The following is a 27,762-nucleotide window of genomic DNA, read 5'->3' as shown; positions in this document are numbered from 1 at the left end:
AATCTCTTTCAAAGATAGTGATTATACTTCTCGGACTGATCTACATGTATTATTTATTTTTATTTTGGATCGAAAGAAAACGATATCAAAGAGGTACGTATCGGAACTAGTTATTTCAGTAAAATTAAATTATTTGTAGATTATTTGAATTCTTTTGAGGTGATATTTTTAATCATGAGTTGCCCTCTAGGAGAAGACGATCTGCACCAAAGACACGCCATGCGAAGATAATGCCCTCCTAAGCAGCTCGGAGCTTGGCACAGACGGTAGATATGTCAAAGATATGCCGACCCTCAGCCGCCACCAGTCTGCCCTATGGTCTCTGATGACGAAGCTCATATCGCTACAGCTCCCGTTGTCGCCAATGCTACCATCAAAGTTCATCTTGAGATGGCCAGAGAGTGAGGACACCTAAGAGATAAGTACAATCCCGAACGTTGTAAGAGTAGAATGGGGGCGAGATTTTTTCAGCCATCCCAGACCTAGACTATCCATTCAAAATAAGAATCGGAGCGAGAAACTGAGCTAAAGAAGACACGGCGGTCCACTGATAAGCATCATACGGAATTCGTCACCTGCAACTATTCGGGACCCAAGGGATCGATGCCTTGTCTCGGCCAAGACCGTGCTCAGATTTGTTTTGGGATCTGCCATTGGTAAAACGGTTCGTGTTTCCGGGTCAGGCTACGATCCAAGCATCCAAGAGCGACGACAACGCTCGCCACACACTTGTGAGCGCCATAGAGCAGGTCAGGCTGGGCCTCCGAGCGGTGGTGGCCGGATGAGCCGCGATGACGGTGATCGATGAGACTGCCTCAAAGACGAGTACCGAATGGTAGGACACTAAGGGCTGGCCACTCCCGCTGTAGAGGATGGAATGGGGCATGTCCTTCTTGTCGTAGGTGTACTCGAGCTTCGGCGACCGTTGCCGGAAGTTTTGGAGACCGACGTGGTCGTGAGAGAGTAAAAGGGCTCTGAAGTCTCCGGTGAGCTGCAGGTGGCCTGGATGGAGGCGGTGACAAAGAAAAACAGGGAATTGGGGGATCAGTAGCTTTGGTACCATGCAAGAGAGAGAGAATATATGAAATATATATATATTTAATCTTTGTATCCTATAACTTTGGTACATTAATATGTACATCAATGCGTAGTCTAACAATATGGCTAAGAAAGAACGTGTATCAAAAAAAAATATCAATCATAATACAGTGAGAAGAGAGTATTTCATTTTAGATGTTATATAGATTTATTAGCTTGAGTCCGTTTTTTCCTAATAACTTGAACTTTTCGCATAAGAATTTTTTTTTCTTTACATAAATATCCTCATAAATATCGAATTTTGCATGAATATCCTTCTAAAATTGATATTTGCATATATACCTTTATAAACCAATTGTTTTGCTATTCTATTTTTTTTTAATTCTTATTTTTGCATATGTACCCACGCTATATAAAGCCATTAAAAATTAACAGTTTCAAATTAAAATGACTAAAATACTTTTAATAGGTAGATGTAAAAAAAACATTTATAAAGCGATCGAGATGGAGGACAATAAAATAATTTCAAAATTCTATTTTATTTTTAATTAAAATTAATATGGTATTTATTTATGGTGTTATTAGAACCATTATATTGGGGTATTTGTGCAAAAATAGTATTTTATGAAGGTACATAAATAAATATAAATTTTAATAAAATATTTATGCAAATTTAAATTTTTAGGAGGGTATCCATGCAAAATAAAAAAATAAAATAACAAAAAAAAAGCCTCCTAGTTCCAACTTCTAAATAAGTAGGCATGTTTCTTTGGGAATGGCTGAATCCCACGTGAAACTCACGTGACACCCAGCCCCTCCGCGTTGCATCAATCTCGATCGGGAGATGGGCCCGAGGAGATGAGAACACGATGGATACTTTTATTCACATGCTATCATGCAAAGGCAAGTCAGAACGCGCGTGATAAGCAGCCCACACCATGCTTCAATTCATATCGTACCTGGTAGCACATGAAAGAGCGTGCAAGGCTGTTTGCTTTCTTTGGATTAACTATGATAGATGTTTGGTGCAAAACGTAACACTGTATAAGTTAACAATACGAGCATGTTACCAATCAATCTCAGCACAGTTAGTTCCATCTGGAAAAGAATATTATACGCATGTTAATTCTTGGCAACTACAATCAACATAATGTTTATCTTATAACGATCCAAATCTCGCTAAATAAGATTAGTCATAAGATATTATTTGGGTCCCAAGTTTTATATGCTCCCTACATTTAAGCTCTGGCTTTCTTACCAAGTTAAGAGTCTAAATCTGCTCAAGTCCAATCACAAATACCATAAATCCATTTAAAAACATTACGATGAGTCTGTAGTCAATCCAAATCCTCTAGTCCACATAGATGATGAGTAGGATCTTTTTTGTATCTTATCCAAAAAGGCCAATTAGAAGGTATTGTCAGAGTTTCTTAGCTTTGTATAAATATCCAAGATCAATCCAATATATATCCGATGAGGTACTAAATACATATTCGCACGGGTTCTCATATATCTCTCCATTTAATCCTTAGCATCATTGCTATGCTAAGTGTCCAAATCTATTCAAATAAAATTGCAAGTACCACAAATCCAAATATAAACACAATAATCAGCCAATGGTTAATCCAAATAGGCTCATGCTACAACATCTTTTAATCCTCATGAGTTTTATGAGTTGGATTTGCTCTGACACCATTTGCAACAATTAGATCTGCTCATCGGGTGGCTTGGGCCAAGCTTAGTTAGCCCCAGGTATGACCAGAATTAGCTCGGCTCAGCCTGATCAAGCCTTTGGGCCTACTTCACAAGCTTGAGCCTGATAGCTTTGGGCTTCTTCGAGCTAGACCTCAGGCCTTTTGGACTAAGTGGGTTGCATGCTTGGGAGTGGGAGCAAGGAGGCAAGGACGATTTCAAAGAGGAAAATTCTAAAGGAGAGGATGGAAAGATTGACTGAGGAAAATTCTAAAGGAAAATAAGCTAGAGGCTCCAATGGCCCCGTCCTGAGAAGGACTGAGTTCCATGCCATGAAGAGGCCCTTCTCCCCCATCGTCAGCACGGAGGGGGATTTCCACCTCGAAACCCTAAAGCCTAGCTTGGATTCTCGTCGGCCGTCATTGAGCCTCGAGAGTAGTGGCATCAGCATTAGGGAAGAAGAAATCGGGCTGTAGGGAGCTTACAATCATGGATTGGATCCAAAGGAGGTGAGGGGGTGGATCGGTGGGAAGACTCAATTCTTGCACTCAAACTGGTGGTGGTTTGGTGGGGAGTTAAGGCGAGGAGGTGATAACCTAGTTGTTGCCTCTTCCTTTCCTTAATCAACCATTTCGGGCTCAAGCCATGGGGCATGGGCTAAGCACTAAAAATAGAAATATAATATATAATATATACATATATAATACATTATATATATATATATATATATATATATATATATATATATATATATATATATATATATATATATATATATATAAAATAACCGGCCTTGGGCCGGTTTGAAGTATATTCGAGCCTATATATATATATATATATATATATATATATATATATATATATATATATATATATAAAATAACCGGCCTTGGGCCGATTTGAAGTAAATTCAAGCCTCGTTCATTTAATAGGTGGGCTCAAATTTCAAGCTCAGCTTGGCTTGTCAGACATAAAAATCAGATCCAGGTTTGTCCAAAATACTCCAGGCTTGGGCAGGCTGTGTGGACTGCCCGATATTTGGATAGGTCCAGCAATAATTCAGGATCTCACCTAAAAAAATTAGTCGAAAGATGTTGTTAGGGTTTTTTGGCTCTTTGTACGATCTATTTAGTGTATAACTAATGTGAGACTAAATTCACACTTGCATGAGTGCTCACATGCTCTCCCCATCTAAGCTTTGGTGTTCAGAGGAGTCTAAAAGTCCAAATTTATTCAAATTCAATAATAAGTACCATATATTTTTCACAAATGCAACGCCAACTTGTTAGTCTAAATAGGCACGTGCTATATCTTCTAGCCTACAAGAGCCATTGAAAGAGTCTATTTTGATACTATTTATAATGACCTAAAATTTCATCTAAAATGGCTAGTCCGAAGATATTATTTGGATTTCATAGTCTTATATAAGAACTCAAAATCAACCTAGTACATAGCTGATGTGGGGCTAAGCATACTTGCACGATTCTTACATGTTTCTTCTGTTTAAGTTCTAACATTGTTGCTAGGATAAGGGTCTAAATCTATTCAAATCCACTAGTACTAGAAATTCAATTACAAACACGATAATTAGTTGGCGGTTAGTTTAAATAGGCCTATGTCGTAGTGTTTATGGATCGGATCCGCTATAATACTATTTGCAATAACTCAAGACCTAATCCAAAAAAACTAGTCGGAAGGTATTTTTTGAGTTTTTAATCTTGTATAAGTACCCAACATCTACCGAGTACATAGCCGATGTAGGACAAAATATATGCTCGCACGGTTCTTATATATTCCCTTGATTAGGGTTAGCAATACTTAACCGTTTGACTAGTTTAACTTGATTCAGCCCATTGTAGATCAGATTAGATTATCTGTTTATTAAAATGATCAGCTTTGAGTCTAGATTTTTGATTTGTTTATTAAATAGGTTGGATTCAGGTTGATAAATTTTTTATCAATCTTATATGACTTGACCTATATTTGGTCTCAACCGACTCGATTGCCACCCTTACGTTTGATTAAATCTTCGCATTCTTGCCAAACCAAGGATCTAAATTCATTCAAATCCAGTCATAAATATTGCAAATGTAATCACAATCATCATGATCATTTTACGGTCAATCCAAATGAAATTATGCTGTAATTCTTCTAGCCTTTTTAGGTGAGGTTATAGATTATTATAAATAATATTAGAGTGAAATTGGTCCATAGCTTTTGTGGATTTAGACCTTTTAACCTAACATAAGAGAAGTTTGTAAAGATCTATGCTGGATTGTGTTTAGTCCTATATCAATTACGTGTTGGATAGTAGATCTTAGGTATAGATACCTCTCATTAGAGGTATATAGAAACAGCTATGCAAAACGCTATACACTGGTCATGGTGCTGGTGTCTCTTGGCAACAAAGAGCTGGAAGTTGATGACAACGTAGTTTGCAGGCCTCGCCAGTCCAGCACTGTGGTTCTGCGGAACTCCAAGGGTAAATATGCCGAGAAAAAAAGATTGGTGCACAACTTCAACCCTGAGACTCGACACGTGGCAAACCTCATGCTGCGATAACTTCAGACTGGTGTTGACGCCTTTATTCGGATACGATTGCTCTCCAAGAAAGATGGCATCCTCATAACGCCACCCTCAAAATCCACCACCAAGCCAAAATCTTTCCTCAGTTTTTAGCCTTCCCAAAGGAATGAGATCATTGTTCCTTCATTCCAAGAAACCTTCTGGGAGAACTGTCTTATTTATATGGTACCTACACATCCATCCATCTTCACGAATAGGTATTCTTGCCTTCTTTTTGAGTGAGAATTGAGAGTAGAAGAGGGAGTGGAGGAGAGATGGGGAGGGGGAGGGTGGAGCTGAAGAGGATTGAGAACAAGATAAACAGGCAGGTGACCTTTGCAAAGCGGCGGAACGGATTGCTGAAGAAGGCTTACGAGCTCTCTGTCCTCTGCGACGCCGAGCTCGCCCTCATCATCTTCTCCAGCCGCGGCTGCCTCTTCGAGTTCTGCAGCAGCTCCAGGTATCGCAGCCATCTCCCTCATCTTCTCGATCCTTTGAGTTAGATGACCTCACTGTCACTTCCTCACTCTTTTAGACAGGAGACGAGGTCTTGGACACCTGGTCATCAGGAGTCATCTTCTTTTTTCTCTTTAGCAATCTTTCATTCTATTGCTGATGATGGGGACTTTCGGTTTTGTGGTCTTTCCTCTTGTTTGCTTTTGGTTCTCGAGTTGTGCAATGGCTTTGGATAATTTTGATTACTCTAAAGTCTAGATCCACTTTATTTTATTTAAAGTTGATAGGTTAGTCTTCATTTCATCTTCTCTCTCCCTCTCTCTTGTATTTTATTTCCTTAAATTTCTGCAAGCTTGTCTATAAGCTTAGTTTAGTTTTTTCTGTTATTTTTGGTTGAAAAATTAAGCCATCCAGATCTAGAGATTTTTTATATTGTTTCACTAACTTTAGCCAGTATTTTATCATTCTATCGTGTTGTTTTTATATATATATTTTTTTTGTTTTTTGTTTTTTTTTTATGCTCGATTGAGTTGTTTGAAGGATCGAGATAGGTTAAATCTTGATTCCTGAACTACTCTAAACCTTAATTCTTTCATATTTGCATATGTTTCTTTTATTTGGAATTTTGCGATATTCATAGTGAAAAGATGTCTTGGATCCAGTCCTCACAGGATCGGTCTTCCGGTAATTATTAGGTCTGTTCTTGTGGGATGATTCTTAATGACACAGTTGTTGAATTCTTTTCTCATGTTCTTTTTCGTACAAAAATAGAAAGGATCTAGATAGATGTTGTGAAGCATTAATGTCGTGTACTTCACTATGTTTAGGGTTTAGCTAGTTTACCATTTCTATTAGAATCCTGAAATCCATTATAAGATGCGCAGGATAATTCTAATCAAGCTGAAGCAGAATAGCACAAGGTAATTGCAAATGAGCAGAATTAAGCCAGTTATTCGTTATCTTTCTACTCCAAAAAATTGCCCTTTTAATTATGCCGCCTCTTTTCAAACATCTAATGTTAATTAGGGTACAGAATTGAAATCTTGAGTCTTTCTCATATCAACATTATTAAATTGTATCTTAATTCAAATTCTCTTGTTGTTAATTGATTGTGATCTAGTGATTTTCTGTGATAAAATTCTCATAGCAAATGTAAAAATCTTTACTTTTAGCTAGTAGTTCAATAACTGGTTGATGTTGTGATTCTGAGCATCATCAACATTATGAATGCAGTTATATCTCAAACTCTTCTATTACATTTTTATTTTTGTTGTTAGCATTAATGCCACCAAATAATTGGAACAAGGGATGATGGTTATAATTTTGTTGACTCTGAGCATTTTATGATCTTCTTCTCCAAATTACGATATATCAGTGGCCCAATCATTATTTATCCTTGTTTTAAAATTTTTTGTGTGATGGGTATTGAATAATTAGAATCACACAAGCAGATAAATGATATTATAGAAGATGGAAACCATTTAGAATATCTTAGGATTAACCATTTTAGAACTTGGCTTGCTTGTTCCAGGTAGACCATTTATCTCTCAACTGTTATTACAGCAGTCTTTGCCTGTCGGAGGTTTAATTTTATGACCTGACAATTATTTATCTTTAATGGAGCCTTGATGGCTAGTTCCTGAAAGGAATGAGTTGAGAACACCCTTTTTTTCGAGATTTTGATATAAAAATTCTTGTACACTAGATAAGGGTATGGCATTGGGAAACCCAACACCAGTTTCATTAATTGACAGCTGATTTATGTTTAGATTCACACATTATTTTATGTTTAGCCCCTGTATTATACTGTTAGGCCAGTGCTTTGCACCCAGGTCTAACTTTGTTTGGTATGCACTTGCAAACAAGCAGGGATTCAACATAAATTGGTCATCAAATTCAAGGACCAGGAATAAAACGTTTGGTCATTAAGGATTGAACATAAAGCGGCTGTTTGTCCTGGGGCGAACATCATGTTAATTGCCCCATGAAAGGTCTTTGACTTATTCAGAAACCAAATCGACAAGGCGATTGACATTTCAGTCTAGGGTTTGTCCATCTTTAATTCTATTATTCAATTTGTCTCTATCACTGCACTGCATTTTTGGAAATACTGTTTTGAAGTCTCAAGTGATGAAGAGGTCATTTCTAAATGGAATGAGTGGGGAAGCAATCCTCGTTGCAAAAAGATATATCTTCGGTGATCATCTACCAAGAGAACATAATTGTCTACTAGAAAGACTGCTTGTGTTCCAAAATGGCGCTTCAGGTCCTTGGAGGTGGAGACTGAAATCCACTCCTAAGCTTTCACTTTCTGATTCTTCTGCAATCTCTCCACTTACATAGCCCCAATGAAATGTCTACTCCCTCTTAAGGTTAGGAATGCTTTTTGGCTGGAGATCAACAACAGAAAACTATAGATAGCATCATACTAAGCCTTAGAACTAATTCATACAGCAACTTCACGTTTCTTGCCAGTCCAAGAGATGGAACAACATCCAACAACAGATGGGTGCAAGTGGGGGAGAGCTGATTAGTAAGATGACCAGCCTAGTCAGCATCCTTGTAGCCTCGAAACTCTATAGTCAAGTTGGAGTGGGAAAAGTTGCAGAAGAAATGATCATATGAAAGTATCAGAGAATATGGATATGACTCTGGAGAACTTCATGTATATTTGTTTATCATCCCTTGAGGAAAGCTCTAAGAGAAAAAATTACCTGCTTTTATGCTACATCTCATCTTTCCATTCAATATTTAGCCTATTCTTGTTGTGGATTCATATCTTTTCCTTTTTCCTGTTTCCTATTTCAACTGAAGCATGCTTAAGACAATCCAGAGGTACCAAAGATGCAACTATGCTGCATCAGAAGCTGTTGCCTCACCAAGTGAGACACAGGTAGGTCAACATATATATAGCTCCATTCCACATGTTCAGTGCTTTGACTGGAGTATATTTTGATAGCTGAATGTGAGATTCTGTGCATAACAAGTTTGTACTTGTAAATTTCCTTATGCATGTACGCCTCTTGAGACTGTTCCATTACTATCTCCAATTTAACTACATCTCTATAATGCCATTTGATGTTTCCTTTCAAGCTTGTTGGACATAAGATTATTCAAATATTTAAGCTTGCATGGAAGAACATGTCCAAGAGAATAGGTTGCAATGCACTGTGCATCTAATTAGTATTTAAGATTTTTCTATTTTGCTTGATGCTTCATACAGAATAAAAACATCGAACATAACCAGTTTTGTTACTGGTTCTTACTTTTATTCATCAATGCAATTTCTGCATAACATATATGCATGGAGTTGACAAATTGTAAGTCACTAACAAGTGCAGCAGGGCTTTAGATTTGCTCTTCTTGCTTTGCAGTGGTATATTTGCCATCTGCGTGTCCATTCAATATTGACCCTAGATCTTGTAGACCTCGATTACAATTTTAGAAGGATTATTCTGGTTCATGAAATAAAGGGGCAAGAATTCCTATTCTTGTGGTCTTATTGTTAGTTTTCTTGGTCACTAGGGGGTGTTGAATAAGATAGCAGCTTTGGGTTTGGTATTTTAACCTTTCTTTTAATGTGCCTTTCATCTGGTCATCTACCATGAGATGTTCACCTGATACCAGTGGCTTCCTGCCCATGTTTCTGTGGTTCCAGCTTGTAAATTGCTAGATAAGTTATATGGCAGAGAGGGATTTCCTTTATATTAAAAAAAACATTGATAAATTATAGTATGTTCAATTCCATAAAATTTTTTCTTATTGTTTGATTATCGTGTTCTACATTCCATATGTTTGGCTGGTTATGTCTCCTCAGTAATTTGAACTATGCCTGATAAAGGATTGTTGAGAAGGTTTTAGTTGTTTTTTTAAAGCAGAACACTTATCAGGAATATGTGAAGCTGAAGGCAAGAGTTGATTTTCTGCAAAGTTCACATAGGTAGTCTATCTAACTGAAGTATTCATACCTTTATCATTCATTTTTTGTCCAGTTCATACCTTATTTTTTTTTCACTTGTAAGAGTCCTAAACTTGATGCTCCAGAAATCTCCTTGGTGAGGACTTGGACCCATTAAGTACAAATGAACTTGAGCAACTTGAGAATCAACTAGAGAAATCTCTAAAGCAGATCAGATCAGCAAAGGTAAAAAGATTAGAATCATTTAGAAGGACAATTTAAATGTATTTAGTCTGGACATATGATTCAGCTTTCTTGATGTAGTTATGGGAGTTGTTCAAGCTAAGATTTCCTGCATACGTATTCATATCACTTTTTTATTCATTAAAAATAGCGGATTCTAAAATCTCATATCCCAAGAAGAACATTTTTCTTCACTGATGATAGTGAAACGCATCGATTACCACAAAGAACATGAAAAAGCAAATATTATCCAAGTTCAAGAGTAACTAAATTAATGATTAAGATGCCAGTTTTTATAATATTATTGAACTCTATTCTTTTATCTTTCTGTCCGATGAACTTTTATTCTACTTAAAGCGGGCCTTGTAGCTCTTCAACATGTGATGCTTGATCATTTTCTGGTTGCCATGTTTGAAGAAAACTGCAGAGTACATTTGATTATTTGTGTAATATTAATTAATTGGACTACTCAAGGTTGCCTTTTGGACATATGTGTTTACAACATCTATAAAACTTTGTATTTCTTGCAAAAAACTATCTTGCAAATCTTCTGCTGACAAGATCCTTGAGTTAGAGCATATGGTTTAATCTCTTAATTTCAACACATGACATTTATTGATTCTTATTGAGAAGGATCATCTTTTTAACAATTAGGACAAAAATTTAAATTTTAACATAAAAGGTATTCGACAGACTGGTATTTGGGCAGGTTCTTGATTGGCCATGATACTATCACTCCACTTATGTTGCCAAACTAATTCTACTCCTAGTAAAGTAAGCTCCATCAATCCATATGGTCAACTTATATTTTAAATTTCTGTTGAGGCGGGAAAGCTTGCCCACGTTTTAATGCCTTCAACTCTTTACTTCCAAATGATTTGATTGAACATTAAATTTTTTTTAGGACTTCTAAATTCTCTAAAGCCTCTTATCTATGTTAGAACGAGTATATGATCTGATCGAGAAGAATGGAGAATTACTTACTATTCAACTTGAATCTTATAAAGAAAAATAAAATAAGATAAAAAAAATTAGCGAAAGGAGATTTAGGTGTTATGCCTCGAACTTTTCACTTGGGTCGATCATGTGACACGATTGCACACTTCCTAGGACAACATTTTAGAGAATATACAAAACCTATAAGTTCATCACAACCTCGATATTATTGGATAATATGAATTTTATTTTATAACAAGATAAAATAGCACCTCATTTACAAGTGATATGAGATGTTGATTTACATATTCCAACTATTTGACTAGTATCAATGATATTCTAACTATTCATCCTTTCACCAAGATCCCAAATGTAGCCAAATATTAAGTGTCTTGTAACTCTTAAAGAAAAAGAAAAAAAAAGATGGGTATGAGCTAACAGCTTAGTAAAAATTTCCATACATCCATATCCCTATAAATAACATAAAATTAGAAAATAGAAAATAATCAATATTGAAATAAATGCAAATATCATGAAATCACATACCAACTAATCCACCAAAACTCAAACAACATGATACACGTATACACACATAAATATATAGCATTTATCATCAATCATCCATCTTATTCAAAAGAGATATAACAAATATCATTTATGTAAAATCTTTTTATTCAAATAGTGATTTCATGTGTTTTATTATCTATTTCTGATAATCATGGTTTTGGATCCAGCAACAATTATTTTTTTGGTTTTGGACTATCCAAGATCATGCTCCTATCCATGATTGGCAAAATATAATTTCCACACATAAGCCTATGGAGCCTAATCCTATGCATGAGCTTATAGAGGCTATCCTATGTGTAAATCCATGGAGGTTATCCTATGCAAAAGCTTATAGAAGCTATCATATATGTAAGTCTATGGAGGCTATCTACATAATAAAGTTGGTATGAATACCTCTTACTCATCCATCTAATTAATTAGTTCTATTCTTATCAAATAAAATATAATCCAATAATATTCGTCTTGCCAAATTTCAAATTAATCAGTATCATATCTTATGTAACCAAATCGATATCAAATACATATATCCAATAAAAGAAATATGATACATGGTGCGATCAAAACATATATATTCATATCGACAATCAAGCAACTAATACCATATTCCATCTATTCAAAAATATCAATATCCGATACATATATACACAATAAAGAAACATATACTTATATATTCATACTGACAATCATGTAGTGAACAATATCATCCTATACAAAATCAAAGAAACAAACGAACATAAAATAAATATAATTATCTATGCAGATAATTATGTATAGAGATTCTTACTTCTGTGATGGCCAACTCAGATACAATGCTTATCAATCTGAATGCACACCCACCATATTTAATCAATTTAATATCAATATAACACCAACTTGTCCTTAATTAAATCAATTACTCACTAATTTCCTAATTCAAAGTTCTAATAGTTGAATTACCCATAACTTTTCTATTCTTTCTTAATTCAAAATTGAAATATATAAAGGGTTAGGGTTTTACCTCAACTTAGAGACTAGAACATAAAACCCTTGTTATGCTTCTTTTTGTCCAGATGACTACACTCCACACAAAATCAAGCCATCTATGAAAGGATATTTACCTAGGAAGAAGGATGAGGTTTGTTTAGTGGCAGCACTTGGCGGTTCTAATTGAATACAATGTAACCTAATTCTCAAGACCAAGAAGCGAGCATCCAATCGGGGCAAAGGTAACATGTTAGAAGTTATCGATGATGTGTCCAAGGATGGCCAATGAAGGATGGGATGGAGGTTGGAACCCTTCACTAAATCATGTAAAGAGAGAAAGATAGAGAAAAGAAGAGAGAGAAAGATAGAGAAGAGAGAAAAATAAAAAAGAGAGAGAATGAAGGAGCGGGGTCTTCTTATTTCTCTCTAATAAAAGAAAGGGAGGGAAACAACGGTGACCAGATGGTGGTGGTGGTGAGCAGTAGCGAGAGGGCTGATAACACATGATGGCAGGCATCGATAATGGCCAGCAAAATAGAAGAAAAAAATAAAGCACATCCCAAGAAAGAATGAGGGATGAAACTGTCGGGGCTTAGCTCGCTCGACAGCAGCCGACAACTTTGATGTTGATCTCGAAGAACAATCGAGATATCGGTGGGTCGGTGGAAGTCTGAATAAGAAGAGGAAGAACCCCTGGTTGTGAAACAAGGGTTGAGCAGCCGAAATTGTCACGCCCCTGCCTGCGCGGGGCACATGAGGCACCTAGTGCCCACGTGGGGGCCACATGAGGGGGAAAACACGGGGCTCTCATGCCAGATATTATTCGGTTCTGAAGCTTCACGCAAGCGTCCTTCACCCCTCTCCGATTTTGTTTTCCTTCCAAAATGCGTTTGCAGGATTTAGAGACACTCGCCTCATATGCTCAGGCTCTGGAATGAGTCTTTCCGATGTGGGACTATTGGGCCTCACATCCTTTCCACCATCGGACAAGAACCTTCCTCGGCTTTGACACCAAATGTCTCGCCTCCGCCTGCGCGGGACACGTGCGGCACCTAGTGCCCATGTGGGGCTCACATGAGGGGGGACCACGAGGCAAATCTAGATTCTTTTGATGAATACCTGGCTAGCGGTGCTTGCACAAGATAGGAACCATGATAGAGAGAGTGCCTGTGAGATGGGAGGCAACGATGCCTATTACCAACGACGTGGCAATGACATGGGTGAGAATTTCTTTGCCTTTTCCTTTCCAGCAACGGGGATTAGCGGCCATGGACTCACTAGGGCAATAGGGATTTATATAGAGACAGGCTACGAGTTCCTAGCCTCTGATGAAGTTGGGGAGGAGTTGGAGTCTGGCTCCTCTGGCTCAAACAAGGAAAAACCTTGGTTCTTTCCAACTTTCTTTTCTAGGATTTTGGTTGTTTTAGATGTTAGGCCGGTCAATAGACTAGGCCTAGTTCAGGTATTAGGCCTACCAAAGAGCCAGGCCTCATATTAGGTCCATTTTTCTTTTATTAATGATCACAAAACTGAGGTATACATTCTCTATTTATAATAGTGAGGTTCACTTTTGCATGATTTGGATCAGATTTCTCTTCTAGTTCCAATAGGACTTACTTTCTAAAAATAAATATAACTAGTAGAAATAAACATGAAAAGCCAAAATCCACAAGAGAGATATCTCGACTTTTACATCAATTTTAGCTTATTGCTCCGCCGAATACTTCTTGGATTGGAAAATACGTCCGGTCAAATTCTTTTCTAAAAAAAAAAATTCTTTTGACCAGTCCATTTCAGAGCTCGAATAATGGAATTTGAGCTTGATTACTAGAGGTATGGCCTCCTTAATGGGGTTGTCTCATATAGTAGATCTTGAAAAGTTATCCCTCTTTTTTTTTAAAGAAATGATCATCTCAATTAGGCATCGTATAGCTAAGTTATAGCCCCCGAAAGTTTAGCAGACGATTCGGCTTTCTAGTGTGATGGATCTTGCTTTGGATCCTGTTTAGCTCTATCCGTAATGGTCAAAATGGTTTATATGGAATCTGATGATCCTCCTGTATCAGTATCACATGACGCTACTCAATGGAGTGCATCGGGTTAGTGGTCTTTTGTACATCTTCTCAGACTTCTATAGTTGATTGACCTGGACATTTGTAGTGTGGACTGATCCTTTTATCCCCATTCTTTGATTTATGTCTCTAGCTGTTTGACTAGCCAACCATTTATGTCCCTGAAACCCAATGATTTAATGCTGATGTCCTCAGGTCCCAGCTCTGTTGCCCAAGAATAATTCTTTCTTGCTTCCTTAAACAGCAAGCAGTGGGCCAAAGATCATCAAGATGGCTAACTTTCTCCGTAATACATCTGTATAACCTGCTCTCATATTTGAGACTCGGAGACAACATTTCAGGCTGTATCCTGATTGTTTTACCCAGTGAGCTATTTCTTTCTCTATGATACACTGGATTGGTGGAAGCCACTTCAACTGTGACAAACTTATTTTTGAAATTCTTATGTAAAATGCCTGTTAGACATAAATTTGTCTGCAGTGAAGTGTCAAAATTCTGTGGATTTCTACTTATGTGGTATTGACAATACAAGTCAAGATAACACTTGGAGAGTGGCATCATGTTATGCATTAAATGATGGAAAATTTGTAACGATTCACTCATTTCTGTTTTACATATTTGCAGACGCAGTTCATGCTTGATCAGCTCTGTGATGTTAAAAAAAAGGTACGAATGTGTGCTCAAAGTGCTTTATGTCATCATAAATGTGATAAGTTGTTGGTTTGATCCGCTCTCCATTCAGTAACCAGGCTGCATCTTAATGTAGGAACAAGCGTTGCAAGAAGCAAACAGAGAACTAAAAAGAAGGGTACTTTGATAATTATTTCATATTTTGCTGACTGTGTTTTACACAATCATTACATTCTTATCAGGAGTTCATGACTTGGATTGCCCATGCAATCCCTGGAATCAGATAATGTTTATTTTTTCTTTTCAGAATGGGAAAAATGCCGAAATTCTTATTTTTTGAATATGGCTCAAATTACCTGATAATTTTACATGCATGCAATTCAGTAGGACTATGATTTAGAAGAGTATCCTGTGGTGTCTCCTCCTTTACCAAGAATTTTAACAGCTGCATTTTACTAATGGGCAAACATTTTTAACTTCAGAATGCTATGTTCAGATTAGATGTTGTCTTCTAGATCTTCATCCCCATTAAATTTTATAAGGTTACTGTTTATCTTTATATTTGTTTATTAATAGTGTCTTCCTTCTTGTTCATCTTCCACAATGCGCCGTCGGGGGTGATTTATTAGCAACATTTCATACCGATGCTTATCGAGACCTAATTTTTATTAAGTAGTTGTCTTCTCACTCAAGGATTCTGTTTGTTTGCAATGAGAATCAGTCATTGAACAACCTTACCTGGGCTCTTACTTTGGCAGTTGCAGGAAGCCACTTCACATAATCCCTTCCAGTGGTCATGGATAAATGGTGGTGGCAATGGTGCTGGTGGTGCATCGGAAGATGACCGTTGCAATCGTGAGGCTGCTCTATCAGAGGGATTCTTCCAGTCATTGGGATGTCACCCTCCTTCGCAGATTGGGTAATACTTTATTCTCATGAATTCTTTCAGATCTGCATGAAAATATACTACCAAATTTTATAGTTTTACTTCATGTACTCTGTTTTTGCTGCAGGTACCATCCGATGCATATAGACCAGTCAAACAGAGGAGCTATGACACACAATTCCAATGGCTACCAGCTTCCTGCATGGATGTGATATGAGTTCCAAGCTTCATTAGGTATATATCTGCACGTATAAGAACCCAATCTGGTGTGGGTTTCGTTTTACCCCCTTCCTGCGTTGTTTACTGTCTGTTGATCCTGCTTTATCCATAAATAAATAAGGAAACAACAAAAATAACGCTTATGCTTGTTTTTTAGTGCTTGCAACTTATGGTGACAGCATAAAATATAATGAGTTGTTTGAAAGTAGCTTCATGTCTGTCTGTTATGTGGCAATGCGATGTCTCGCCATGAGAAGGCAATGATTGAAAGTAGCTTCATTGTAACATGATTCTAGAAATTCTAATTGTATATAAGAAGAGCATTTTGAGATGCTGGTTAACGTTAGATGCCTGTGGTGCATACATTCATTGGCCGGTCTGGCCTAAAATGGTCGCAGAACGGGTCCAATCGCTGCCTCTGGATTTTCCCATGTCCAGGACCCACTAAAAGAAATAATTGTGCTATCACCTCGCAGAACCTGTTTCTCCACCAGCTAAAAGAAATAATTGTGCAATCTGGAATTATAAACCAATGAACAGCGCGGAGGCTACTGTTAATTACTAAATCTCTTCTCACAGCTGGTATGCTTGATAACTCTCATTGGACAAAGGTCTCAGCACCATGATCTTATGTACATGTTTGCCATCCTTGCGCTCCTAAGTCGGAATCTGTTGATGGTTCTAATGTCAGTCTGATTAAAGATTAATTTGATATTTTCATTATTCATTTGAAGAAATTCACCATTCCTATGGAGCATGAACCAAGTGGGGTTTAATTATTTATGTGTGATCAGTTATTGCAATCTTTACCGGATCCGACTCTCAGTATTTGGGTTCAATAGTAGAATAGATGCATCAATTAGTCTCTAAGAAGTAAAATAAATAGGAGGTTTAATGTCATGCTCTGAATCTAGCACCCGGGTCTAGAATGTGACACGGCCACACATTCCTTAGAGCAAGGTCCTAGAGAATATACTAGGCATGAAAAATTTATCACAATCTCAATATCTGTGAACAATAATGATCTCGATTAATAACGAACAATAAAACTGATTCAATTACATAATTTAATTATCCAACTAGTATTGGTGATGTACTATCTTTCATCCTTTTCTCATATAATCTCAATCATAGCCAAGCAACCCACTTGCAACCTGCAACTTTGAAAAGAAAAATAGGAAAGGGGTTGTGAGCTTTACCGTTCGGTAAGAATCCCAAACCGCTACACCATAAGTAATAAGAAAACAATCAATTGACAATACCAGATAAATGAATATCGTATCAAAACTCGGAAAGCTTATAAATAACATGCACATAAGTTATCATTATCATCTTTTTAAGAAGCATATATTTACATATATAAATATCTCATCTATAACCAATTGTTCAACAACAACTTCTTATATCATGCTATCCATTTCTCATTAACTTGATTTTTAGGTTTCTTATCAAATTTCTTTTTTGGCTTTGGACTAACCAAGACATGACTCAGTCGAAGACTGATACTGCACCACATTATAGCCCATAGTGGCTATCTGACCCACATTATAGCTTGGGTGGCTATCTGACCCACGTTATAACCTGTAGTGGCTATCCGTCCTACGTTATAGCCCGTGGTGGCTTTCCATGTGTCAACCTATAGGCGCTATGACGAAGTTAATCCAAATCATATCTTATTCATCTGATTTACCAGTTGCTCTTATCAAATAAATTATCACATATACAAAGAATTTCTTTCAAATTCAAGGTATCTTTATTTATATTATCATATCCTCAATATTTGATATCTATATTAACCATACGAATATACTTGTAATGAAAATTATATGAAACATATCATCACATGCCAAACCAAATTTATCGATATAAATCTCATGATGTAAATCCAGCAGTACAAACCAATAAACACACACACACACACACACACACATATTTGGCAACTGAGTATAAATTTTTTTACCTTTATCGCAACCCAATGCAACTACAATGCTGCCAATCCATACCTAGTCTAGTTAATATTAATATAACACCAACTTATCCCTTATCAATTACTCACCATATTCATGAATCAATTATTCAGTGACTATCTAATTTTAGAGTTCTAATCACGTATTCTCTATCCTTATTTAATTGAAAAATAAAATAAATAAAGGGTTAGGGTCTTACCTCAATGTAGAACTAGAGTATATGATCTCGTTGAAATTCTTCCTTTCGAATGTCTACAGCCCCATACAAAATCAAGACTGACTATAAAAATAGATTCGTATAGAAAAATATACAAGACCGGCAAGATGACAATGCCTAATTGTTTGAATTAGTCAATACAACGTAACTTAATCCATATGATGAAGAAATATATATCCAATCAAGAAAAAAATAATAGATTAGGGGTTATCAATTATGGGTCCAATAGTAGCTGACAACAGTCGGGTGCAAGATGAATAGGGTCGACTAGGTAACAATGTTCGATAATCTTGGTTGGTCCGCTCTAGCCAATCCAACCCGTCAATTGATGAAACAAGAATCGGACCATGGTATAGGCAACAAAATAGAGATTTATGATGATAGAGTCCAGCGGTGCTTGGCAATAGTCGAGATAAAGCTAGTGCGACGGGTGGTTGTAGCAATAATGGTCCAAGACTGGGTGAACTTGAGTCTACAATGAAAATATCTAGGATCCTTCTACTGGGTCCATTGAATCATGCAAAGAGAAAGAAACAAATAAAGAGAAATCAAGAGAGAAAAAGGAGATAAATAGAGAGATAAAGAAGAGAGGAAAGAAAACTCTCCTCTTCTTCCCCAAAATAGGGGAGAGTCCATCTCTCCCTTCCTCATCTCGGATCAGAGCATGGAAAGCCAAGTGGCTCAGCGCCCAACAAAGACGGCCCTGGGCGGCCCTACAGCCACATCTTTGTTGACGACGGTGGTCGGCCGACGCAAGGAAGGAGGAAGAATATCAATCCACACTACCCACCTTCAATTTTTTCAAATCGACCCTTCAGAGTGGCTATCTCCCCAACCATAGTCACACAACTACAAAAGTCCCCAAGGGCGGCGTAGCTCGGTCTATTTTGGCGGCTGGTGATGGTGGCCAAGGAAGAATTTAATGCCGAAATAGGGCAACCCTATTTTGGATGGATCCCAGTGACTTATTGGCTCAATTTCATGGAAACAACGACCACCCAACCGGAAAAGAAGGGGTTCGAGCCCTTACCTTGGTCCAACGAGGTGTCCAACAATGTTTCCGGCGAGGAATCAAGGAGTAGACTCGGAAAAGATCATCGAGATTGGCAGTGACTGTTGGAGAAATCATAAATGATTTTTAATGGAGGAGGAGGAGGTTTAAGTATATTAGATCCCAAAGTTCTACATGAATTTAGATTTGCCCTGATAGTCTCCGATTTCAGCCAAAATCGGAGGAGGATCGATGTTTTCTTCTCTATAGCTTTATCGTGCCACTTCAGGCCGGCACACGAGCCCACAAAACAAGGTTGGGCATGGTTGGGCTGGGCCTGGCCACTTCGGGCTGGCCTACGAGCCCAAAACATTTGGGTTATTACATTTAAGCTCAATATCCATAGTACATGTCGATGATTGCTAGACATATGCACCTCATATGCACCTCCCTCCCACCCTCTGTCTATCTGAATAATATCGAAATGTCCTAATTATTTTTAAAACAATGGAAGAATTATCCATGTTGAAGGTTTTGTTCATTAAGGCATGTCAGGTCTTTAAGTTAATTATTTTGGAGCCTTTTGTTTTTGCTAAGAAAGATGAATCACACAAATCTTGTTTGAGTGCATCCCCAAGAGTTAGAAAGTATAATATCCTGAAAAGGAGGTGGCAAGGCTGCACCATCTGTCCACAGCATCTCGCCAGAGTGATTGGCAATTAAAGAAGCAACCCAATCCACAGCTTTGTTTGCCTCACAGTAAATATGAGAGGTCCTGAAGGTGGTACACTACCTTGCGCACTATCTGATGTCTAGGAGCAAGAGGGGTCTTGCTGAGTGATTGTTGATTCTTTATTTGATTTTGATAAGCTCAAAATACTTGAGTATATTTCATATTGTACTAATGAATTTAAATGAGTGTTTCAGGTAAATTATTTATAAATTTATAAAGAATGCCTTAGAAAATGGTTCAGAAAATTCAAGTTGAACTTCACTCATGTTTGGAACCTTTAAAGAATTTGCCTTCGACTCGAGTCGACTCTGGCACATGGTTACTGACTGGCACTTCCTCGAGCCGACTCCTAGATAAGGCGAGTCGACTCTTATAGTAAAGACAGAGAGCAGTTTTTCAAGTGTAGAGCGCGAGTCGACTCCAACTATTTACGAGTCAACTCTTATAGGAAAAACAGAGAGGTAATTTTTAAGGCACAGTGCTCGAGTTGACTCTAACTCTTCGAGAGCCGACTCTTATAGAAAAAACAGAAAGCAAGTTTTCAAGGCACAGTGCGCGAGTCTACTCCAACTGTTTCCGAGCCGACTTTTACAGAGAAAATAGAGAACGAATTGTAAGCTACAGTATGTGAGTCGACTCTCAGAAGTTTCGAGCCGTCTCCTGCAAATTGAAGCTGCAAAGGAATTTCTTCAGCAAAGTGGCCGAGTCGACTCCAACTATTCACGAGTCGACTTCTATAGAAAAAAAGTGAGAGCAATTTTGCACAGACCAGAACACGAGCCGACTCTAGAATTGCTCTAGCCGTCTCCTCGAGAATAGCTGGTAGTTCACATTTGAAAATGCCATAGGCGAGTCGACTCTTACAGGATTGACAGAGAACCATTTTGTAAAAGCCCGAACTCGAGTCAACTCCAGATTTTCATGAGGCGTCTCCTGCTTTAGCCGAGCTAACTCCAAGACGGGCGAGTCGACTCTGATCCCAACGGATACTTTATCAGGCACACAGTTTTGTTAGAATGGCTCTTTTCTCCTCTCTAACGGCTAGTTTTCAAGAAAATAAGTTATGAAAGGTGGTTCTAAATATTAACAAAAAAAAAGAGAAGAAATTCATTGAGAGCATTCAAGTCTATTAACCACCAAAGAAGAGTTAGAGCCATGCAAAAGGAAAAGAGGAGTTATTGCATCCCAAGCGATTTCAGAGCACTCCTCACATTAAAGGCTCATTGAAGTGATCCTCAATTACAAGCACATTCAAGAGAGGATTCAGTAAGGAAGAAGCAAAGTTCTCCATCGCCAAAACTATTTGAGGGCTTCTTACTTTAAATTTTGCTTATATTGCTATATCTGCTTATCTAGAAGCTTGTAATTTTTAAACCTTATTTCTTCGTTACTTGTTAATTGATTCAATCAGGGGATTGAATCAAGGGGTCAAGGCTAGTTGGTGAGCCTGTAAAACCAACAAAGTTGTTTGTGAGCCCGAAAAAACAAATGGAAAGTTTTAGTTGGGTTGTGATCCTGCGAAAATAACAAGTTGGGTTGTGAGCTTGTAAAACAACCGGGCTGTGATCTTAAGATTATAGTGAACTCCCGAGAGAAGCTTGGTGAGTGGACGTAGGAGCAAGGGTTGGCTCCAAACTACTATAAAAACCTTGTGTTTGTATTGTGATCTATCTTGATTTACTTCTTTACTGCTTTCTTATAGATTACTCAATTATATTTGCTTAAAATCATGAAAGCTTTCACTATCACATTAGATAAGACTTGAAGAATCCAGTTTTTCATTAGAACCCAATTCACCCCCCTCTCCCTCTTGGGTTGTCTTCTGGGTCACAAGTGGTATCAGAGCAGGAGCTCTAATATTGATTGTTGATCCAATCTACTTGAACAAAAGATCAAATGGCAACTCAATTTGGGTTTGCTCTAAGTGAAGGGCAGTCTACCAATAGGCCACCATTGTTCAATGGAACAAACTATACCTATTGGAAGGATAGAATGAGGATATTCATGCAAGCCCAAGATTATGATGTTCAGAACATAATAATAAATAGACCACACATTTTCACATATATTGTAGATAATATTGCTATTTTCAAGCTTGAAAAAGATTGGAATGATAATGATAAAAAAGGGCACAACTAAATGCTAAGGTAATGAATGTACTTTATTGTGCCTTAGATGCAAATAAATTCAATATGGTTTACTTGTATTTCTGCTAAAAAAATATGGGATAGACTTGAGATTACCCATGAGGGTACCAACCAAGTAAAAGAGTCTAAAATTAATATGCTTGTATATAAATATGAACTGTTTAAAATGGAACTATCTGAATCCATCACATGCATGTTCACAAGATTCGCTGATATCATTAATGGCTTGAAAAGCCTTGGAAAAACTTATTCTAATAGTGATCTTGTCAGAAAGGTCCTTCGTTCTCTGTCTCGCACATGGGAAGCAAAAGTGAAAGCCATCTAAGAAGCCAAAGACCTCAACGCATTTCCGCTAGCAGAGCTTCTTGAATCCCTGATGACATATGAGCTGACAATGAATCAATACAATGAGGATGAAACCCAGAGAAAGAAGGGGATAGCCTTTAAGGCCACTGCTCAAAAGAAATGTGAGGATAGCAGTGAGGAAGAAGAAGAAGATGATGACGATGCAGCACTCCTAGCAAAGAAATTCAACAAATTTATAAAGAGAAGGAAGACACACTTTAAGAAAAATCCCTTGATTAAAGGAGAATCAGAAAAAGAGAAAGAGAAGGAATCTATAGTATGCTATGAGTGTAAAAAACCTGGACACTTTAAACATGAGTGTCCACTATTCAAGAAAACATTTAAGAAGAAAAAGAAGGCATTTGTTGCTATGTGGGGTGACAATAATGAGACATCATCTGAAGAAGAACCTCAAGAAGTGACTAACCTTCGTCTCATGGCCTTCAAAAATGAGGTAACATCTGAATCTTTACTAAACTTTACTTTTGAGGAATTACATGATGCCTTCCATGAACTAATTGATGAATATAAAAAACTTGAAATGAAAAACAAACAACTAAAAGCTGAAAATCAAACTCTTGTTGATCATTCAAAAAAACTTGATAAGGAAAGAGAATATTTAATTAATAAAAACCAAAAGCTAAAGAAGGAAGTTAATAAATACAAACCTATTGTAGAAAAATTAGAAATAATTTTGAACAATCAAAGAGCTGTTTTTATCAAAGCCGGTTTAGGTTATAAGTCAGATAACAAACATAAACCTCTTAAAAACCTCTTTGTTAAAGCAAAATAAACTAAAACTGAAAATGAAATTTGCTCTTGTTATGGTAAAGCAGGTCACAAAGAAAATCTATGTAATTTCAAAAAAATAGAAAAATAGAAGAAAATAAAAAGAATTTGGATTCCAAAAGGAACCACTTATACTAACCATGAAGAACCCAAGAAGGCTGGGTACCTAAATTTGTTTGATTGTTACTTCTAGGAATGACTTGTAGCCAAACATAGCAAAAGAAGTTAGTATCTTGATAGTGGCTGTTCAAGACACATAACGGATGACAAAGATCAATTCTTCACCCTTGAAACAAAGAAAGAAGGAGTGGTGACTTTTGGGGATAATGGCCAAGGGCGCATTATTGGTATTGGTAAATTTCGAATCACCCTCTACCTTTATAGATAATATATTATATGTTGATGATTTAAAACACAATCTTATAAGTATTAGTCAATTGTGTGACAAAAGATTTAGGGTTACCTTTGAAGCATCTCTATGTATTGTAATTAACCCCATAGATAATGATATCATCTTTATGGGGCATAGACATGGCAATATATACATGATAAATCTAGATGATCTTACTATAAGTAGTCATTGCTTAGTTGCCACGGATACTAGAGTTAATGAAGCTACTTGGATATGGCATCATAGGTTAGGTCATGCTATATGGATCTAATATCAAAATTAATCAAAGAGGAACTAGTTAAAGGAATCCCTAAGTTAAAATTTGAAAAAGATAGAATATGTAAAGCATGTCAATTAGGTAAACAAACAAGGAATTCTTTTAAATCTAAAAACATAGTGTCAACCTCTAGACCACTAGAATTACTTCATATAGATCTCTTTGGTCCCACTAGATCTACTAGCCTAGGAGGAAAGAAGTATGGATTTGTAATAGTAGATGATTTTTCTAGATACACATGGGTACTGTTTTTAGCACAAGAAGATGAAACCTTTTCTGCTTTCCAAAAATTCTATAAGAAAGTTTTGAATGAGAAAGATACAACTATTGTTTCAATTAGAAGTGATCATGGCACTTAATTTGAAAATCATCATTTTGAAAATTTTTGTAATGAAAATGGAATAACTCACAATTTTTCAGCACGTAGGATACCTCAACAAAATGGGATAGTGGAAAGAAAGAACAGAATATTAGTAGATATGGCCCGTACCATGCTATATGAGAAAAATCTTCCAAGATACTTATGGGCGGAAGCAATAAACACAGTATGCTTTATTTTAAATAGAGTTTCAATAAGACCAATCTTAAGAAAAACACCTTATGAACTTTGGAAAAGAAGAAAACCAAGTATTAGTTATTTTCATGAATTTAGATGTAGGTGTTTCATACATAATAATGATAAAGACAACTTAGGAATATTTGAGTCCAAATCAGATGAAGGAATTTTCTTAGGATACTCCTTAACTAGTAAAGCTTATAGGGTATTCAACAAAAGAACACTTGTTGTTGAAGAATCTATTCATGTCATTTTTGATAAAATGCTCAGTCATTTATCAAGAGAGAAAGATCTTGAAAATGATGCAGAAATCTTAGAAAATAAAATTGAAAAGATAACCATCAATGAATCTTCAAGCCACAATAATGAAAAAGAAGCTGAACAAGTTGAAAATGAAACTATGGAACAACAAAATCATGATCTACCAAAAGAATGGAAATATGCAAATAGTCATCCTAAAGAGTTAATCATTGGTGATCCATCTTAACAAATAAGAATAAGAGCATCTCTTAGAAATGTAAATAATCACTTAGCTTTTGTTTCACAAGTTGAACCCAGAACTTAGAAGAAGCTGAAAATGCAATGCAAGAGAAACTAAATCAATTCACTAGAAACAATGTTTGGAACTTAGTTGAAAGACCCAATGAAATTTTTGTAATAGGAACTAAATGGGTTTTCAGAAACAAACTTGATGAAAATGGAATTGTAATAAGGAACAAGGCTAGACTTGTAGCAAAAGGATATAATCAAGAAGAAGGCTTAGATTTTAATAAAACTTTTGCTCATGTAGCTAGACTTAAAGCAATTAGACTTTTACTTGCATTTGCTTATCATATGAACTTCAAATTATTTCAAATGGATGTTTAAAGTGTATTTTTAAATGGATATATAACTGAAGAGATTTATGTAGAACAACCTTCCAGTTTTGAAAAGCATAATTATCCAGATAATATTTTTAAATTAAACAAAGCACTCTATGGATTAAAACAAGCTCCAAGGGTTTGGTATGAGAGATTAAACAAATTTCTTTTGGACAATGATTTTTCTAAAGGACATGTTGACACTATATTATTTCTGAAAAAGAAAAATAAGACATGTGCTGAGTAATTGATTATTCCCCTACTCGATTTTGATGTGCCAAAATATTTTGAGTGCGTTCCTTATTGGTCTAACAATTTTAAATAAGTATTTTCAGGGTAACAATGCTATAACTTCAAAAGAAAATCTTAGGAAATGGTTCATGGATCTTAAACTCAAGTGTTGGAACCATTCAAGCATTTTTCAAAACTAGAGTCGACTCCCAGGAAGTACGAGTCGACTCCGGCACAAGAATGGCATACTGGCACACCCTCGAGCCATCTCCACAAAGCGCGAGTCGACTCACTCAGACAGACACAAACATGTAATTCGGGTCGCAAAGCGCGAGTCAACTCGAGTCGAGTGCAAACCGTCTCCCATCTTTTGGATGAAGCGCGAGACGACTTCCAACAACTACGAGCCGCCTCTCTCAGACAAACAGAAACATGTACTTCCGATCGCAAAGCGCGAGTCGAGCGCGAGTCATCTCCTATTTGTCGAACGAAGCGCGAGTCGTCTCCTAACTATTACGAGACGTCTCTCTTAGACAAAGGCAGAGAACTCTTTTTCGGCGGACCAAGATGCGAGACGACTTCTGAACCGTGCGAGCCAACTCCAACAAAAATTGACCGATAACCTGTCAGCGGGATTTCGAGCCAGAGTCGACTTCAGAATTATGCGAGATGTCTCTCACTTTAGTAGAGCCGACTCCTGGATAGGCGAGATGACTCCAGCTTCAATGGACTTTTTGTCAGAAGTGCTAGGCGCGACAGAATAGCTACTCTTCTCAGTCTAACGGCTAGTTTTCAAAAACGAAGGTATAAGAAGATCTGTTTTGAGTGAAACAAACACACACACGAAAAATCCAAAAAAATCGTTTGAAACAAGATCTCAAAGGACATTCAAAGAAAAATCGGAAGAAAGCAACTCTTCATCGATAACCCATCCTTTCTCCGCACCAGAATCGAAATAGAAAGATTCTCCGTTGCTCACTGATTCAAGAGAGGATCCGAAAGGAAAGAAGCAGCATCTCAATCGGCCAAAATTCTCTGAGAAGCTTCTTTTTCCTATTCTTGTTAATATTGTTTTATCTGCTTTCTTAGAGGCTTGTGTTTAACACATTCATTTTATATTTGGGTGCTTGATTCAATCAAGGGATTGAATCAGGAGGTCTGAGGTTGTAGTTGGTAATCCTTTGTGAAAACTAACCGGGTTATTTGTGAGCCCGAGTAAAACAAACGAGGTGGTTCGTTGTGAGCCGGTAAAATAAATTTGATTGTGAGCTTGTAAAACAACCGTGCTGTAATTTTAGGATTATAGTGAAAACCTTAAGTGAAACTTAGGGAGTGGACGTAGGAGCAAGGGTAGCTCCGAACCACCATAAATCTTATGTCTTTGTGCTTTGCTTTCCATTGTCTCATTGTCTTCATTCCTCTAACATTGCAGACTAATACTTTAGATTAATCACAAGATAAAAATTTCACATTTTAATTACAACCCAATTCATCCCCCCTCTTGGCTGCTTGCTGGGCAACAAGTGGTATCAGAGCAGGTGCTCTTCAATAAGTGACTGTTGTCTAAGTCTCTTCTTGAGTAAAAGATTTAATGGCAACCCAATTTGGATTAACCTCAAGTAAAGGACAATCAACCGATAGGCCACCCCTATTTAATGGAACAAACTATACCTATTGGAAGACAAAAATGAGAATATTCATTCAAGCCCAAGACTATGATGTTTGGAGCATTATTGTTAATGGGCCTCACATTCCCATACACATTGTTGACAACATAGTAACTCCCAAACTCGAAAAGGACTGGGATAAAAATGATAAAAAAAAAGGCACAACTAAATGTCAAAGCTATAAATGTGCTTTATTGTGCCTTAGATGCAAATAAATTTAATAGAGTACAATATGTAACTCCACTAAGGAGATTTGGCATATACTTGAAATTACTCATGAAGGCACAAATCAAGTTAAGGAGTCAAAAATTAACATACTAGTGCATAAATACAAATTGTTTAAAATGGAACCATCTAAAAATATTACTTCCATGTTTACTAGATTTACTGATATCATTAATGGACTAAAGAGTCTTGGAAAAGTAT

The 27,762-nt window shown here is 36.9% G+C and overlaps 1 protein-coding gene across 2 annotated transcripts; it reads left to right on the top strand.

The window, feature by feature from the left end:
- The first annotated feature begins 5,339 nt into the window (after positions 1-5,339).
- LOC103722880 (agamous-like MADS-box protein MADS2) lies at positions 5,340-16,373 on the top strand. 2 transcript variants are annotated; one of them, XM_039126116.1, is made up of 8 exons: positions 5,340-5,755; positions 8,566-8,644; positions 9,630-9,691; positions 9,796-9,895; positions 15,055-15,096; positions 15,197-15,238; positions 15,819-15,979; positions 16,074-16,373. In XM_039126116.1, the coding sequence occupies exons 1-8, from the start codon at positions 5,571-5,573 to the stop codon at positions 16,156-16,158; spliced, it is 756 nt and encodes a 251-aa protein (XP_038982044.1). In that variant the 5' UTR covers positions 5,340-5,570; the 3' UTR covers positions 16,159-16,373. The 2 variants fall into 2 exon arrangements, with proteins under 2 accessions (XP_038982044.1, XP_038982043.1); XM_039126115.1 differs by having other exon boundaries at positions 9,627-9,691.
- The last annotated feature ends 11,389 nt before the right edge of the window (positions 16,374-27,762 follow it).

The sequence above is a fragment of the Phoenix dactylifera genome, chromosome 4 (genome assembly GCF_009389715.1).
Source record: "Phoenix dactylifera cultivar Barhee BC4 chromosome 4, palm_55x_up_171113_PBpolish2nd_filt_p, whole genome shotgun sequence".
Lineage (NCBI taxonomy): Eukaryota > Viridiplantae > Streptophyta > Magnoliopsida > Arecales > Arecaceae > Phoenix > Phoenix dactylifera.
The sequence above is the reverse complement of the archived record's forward strand: the minus strand, read 5'-3'. Positions and strand labels throughout refer to the sequence as shown.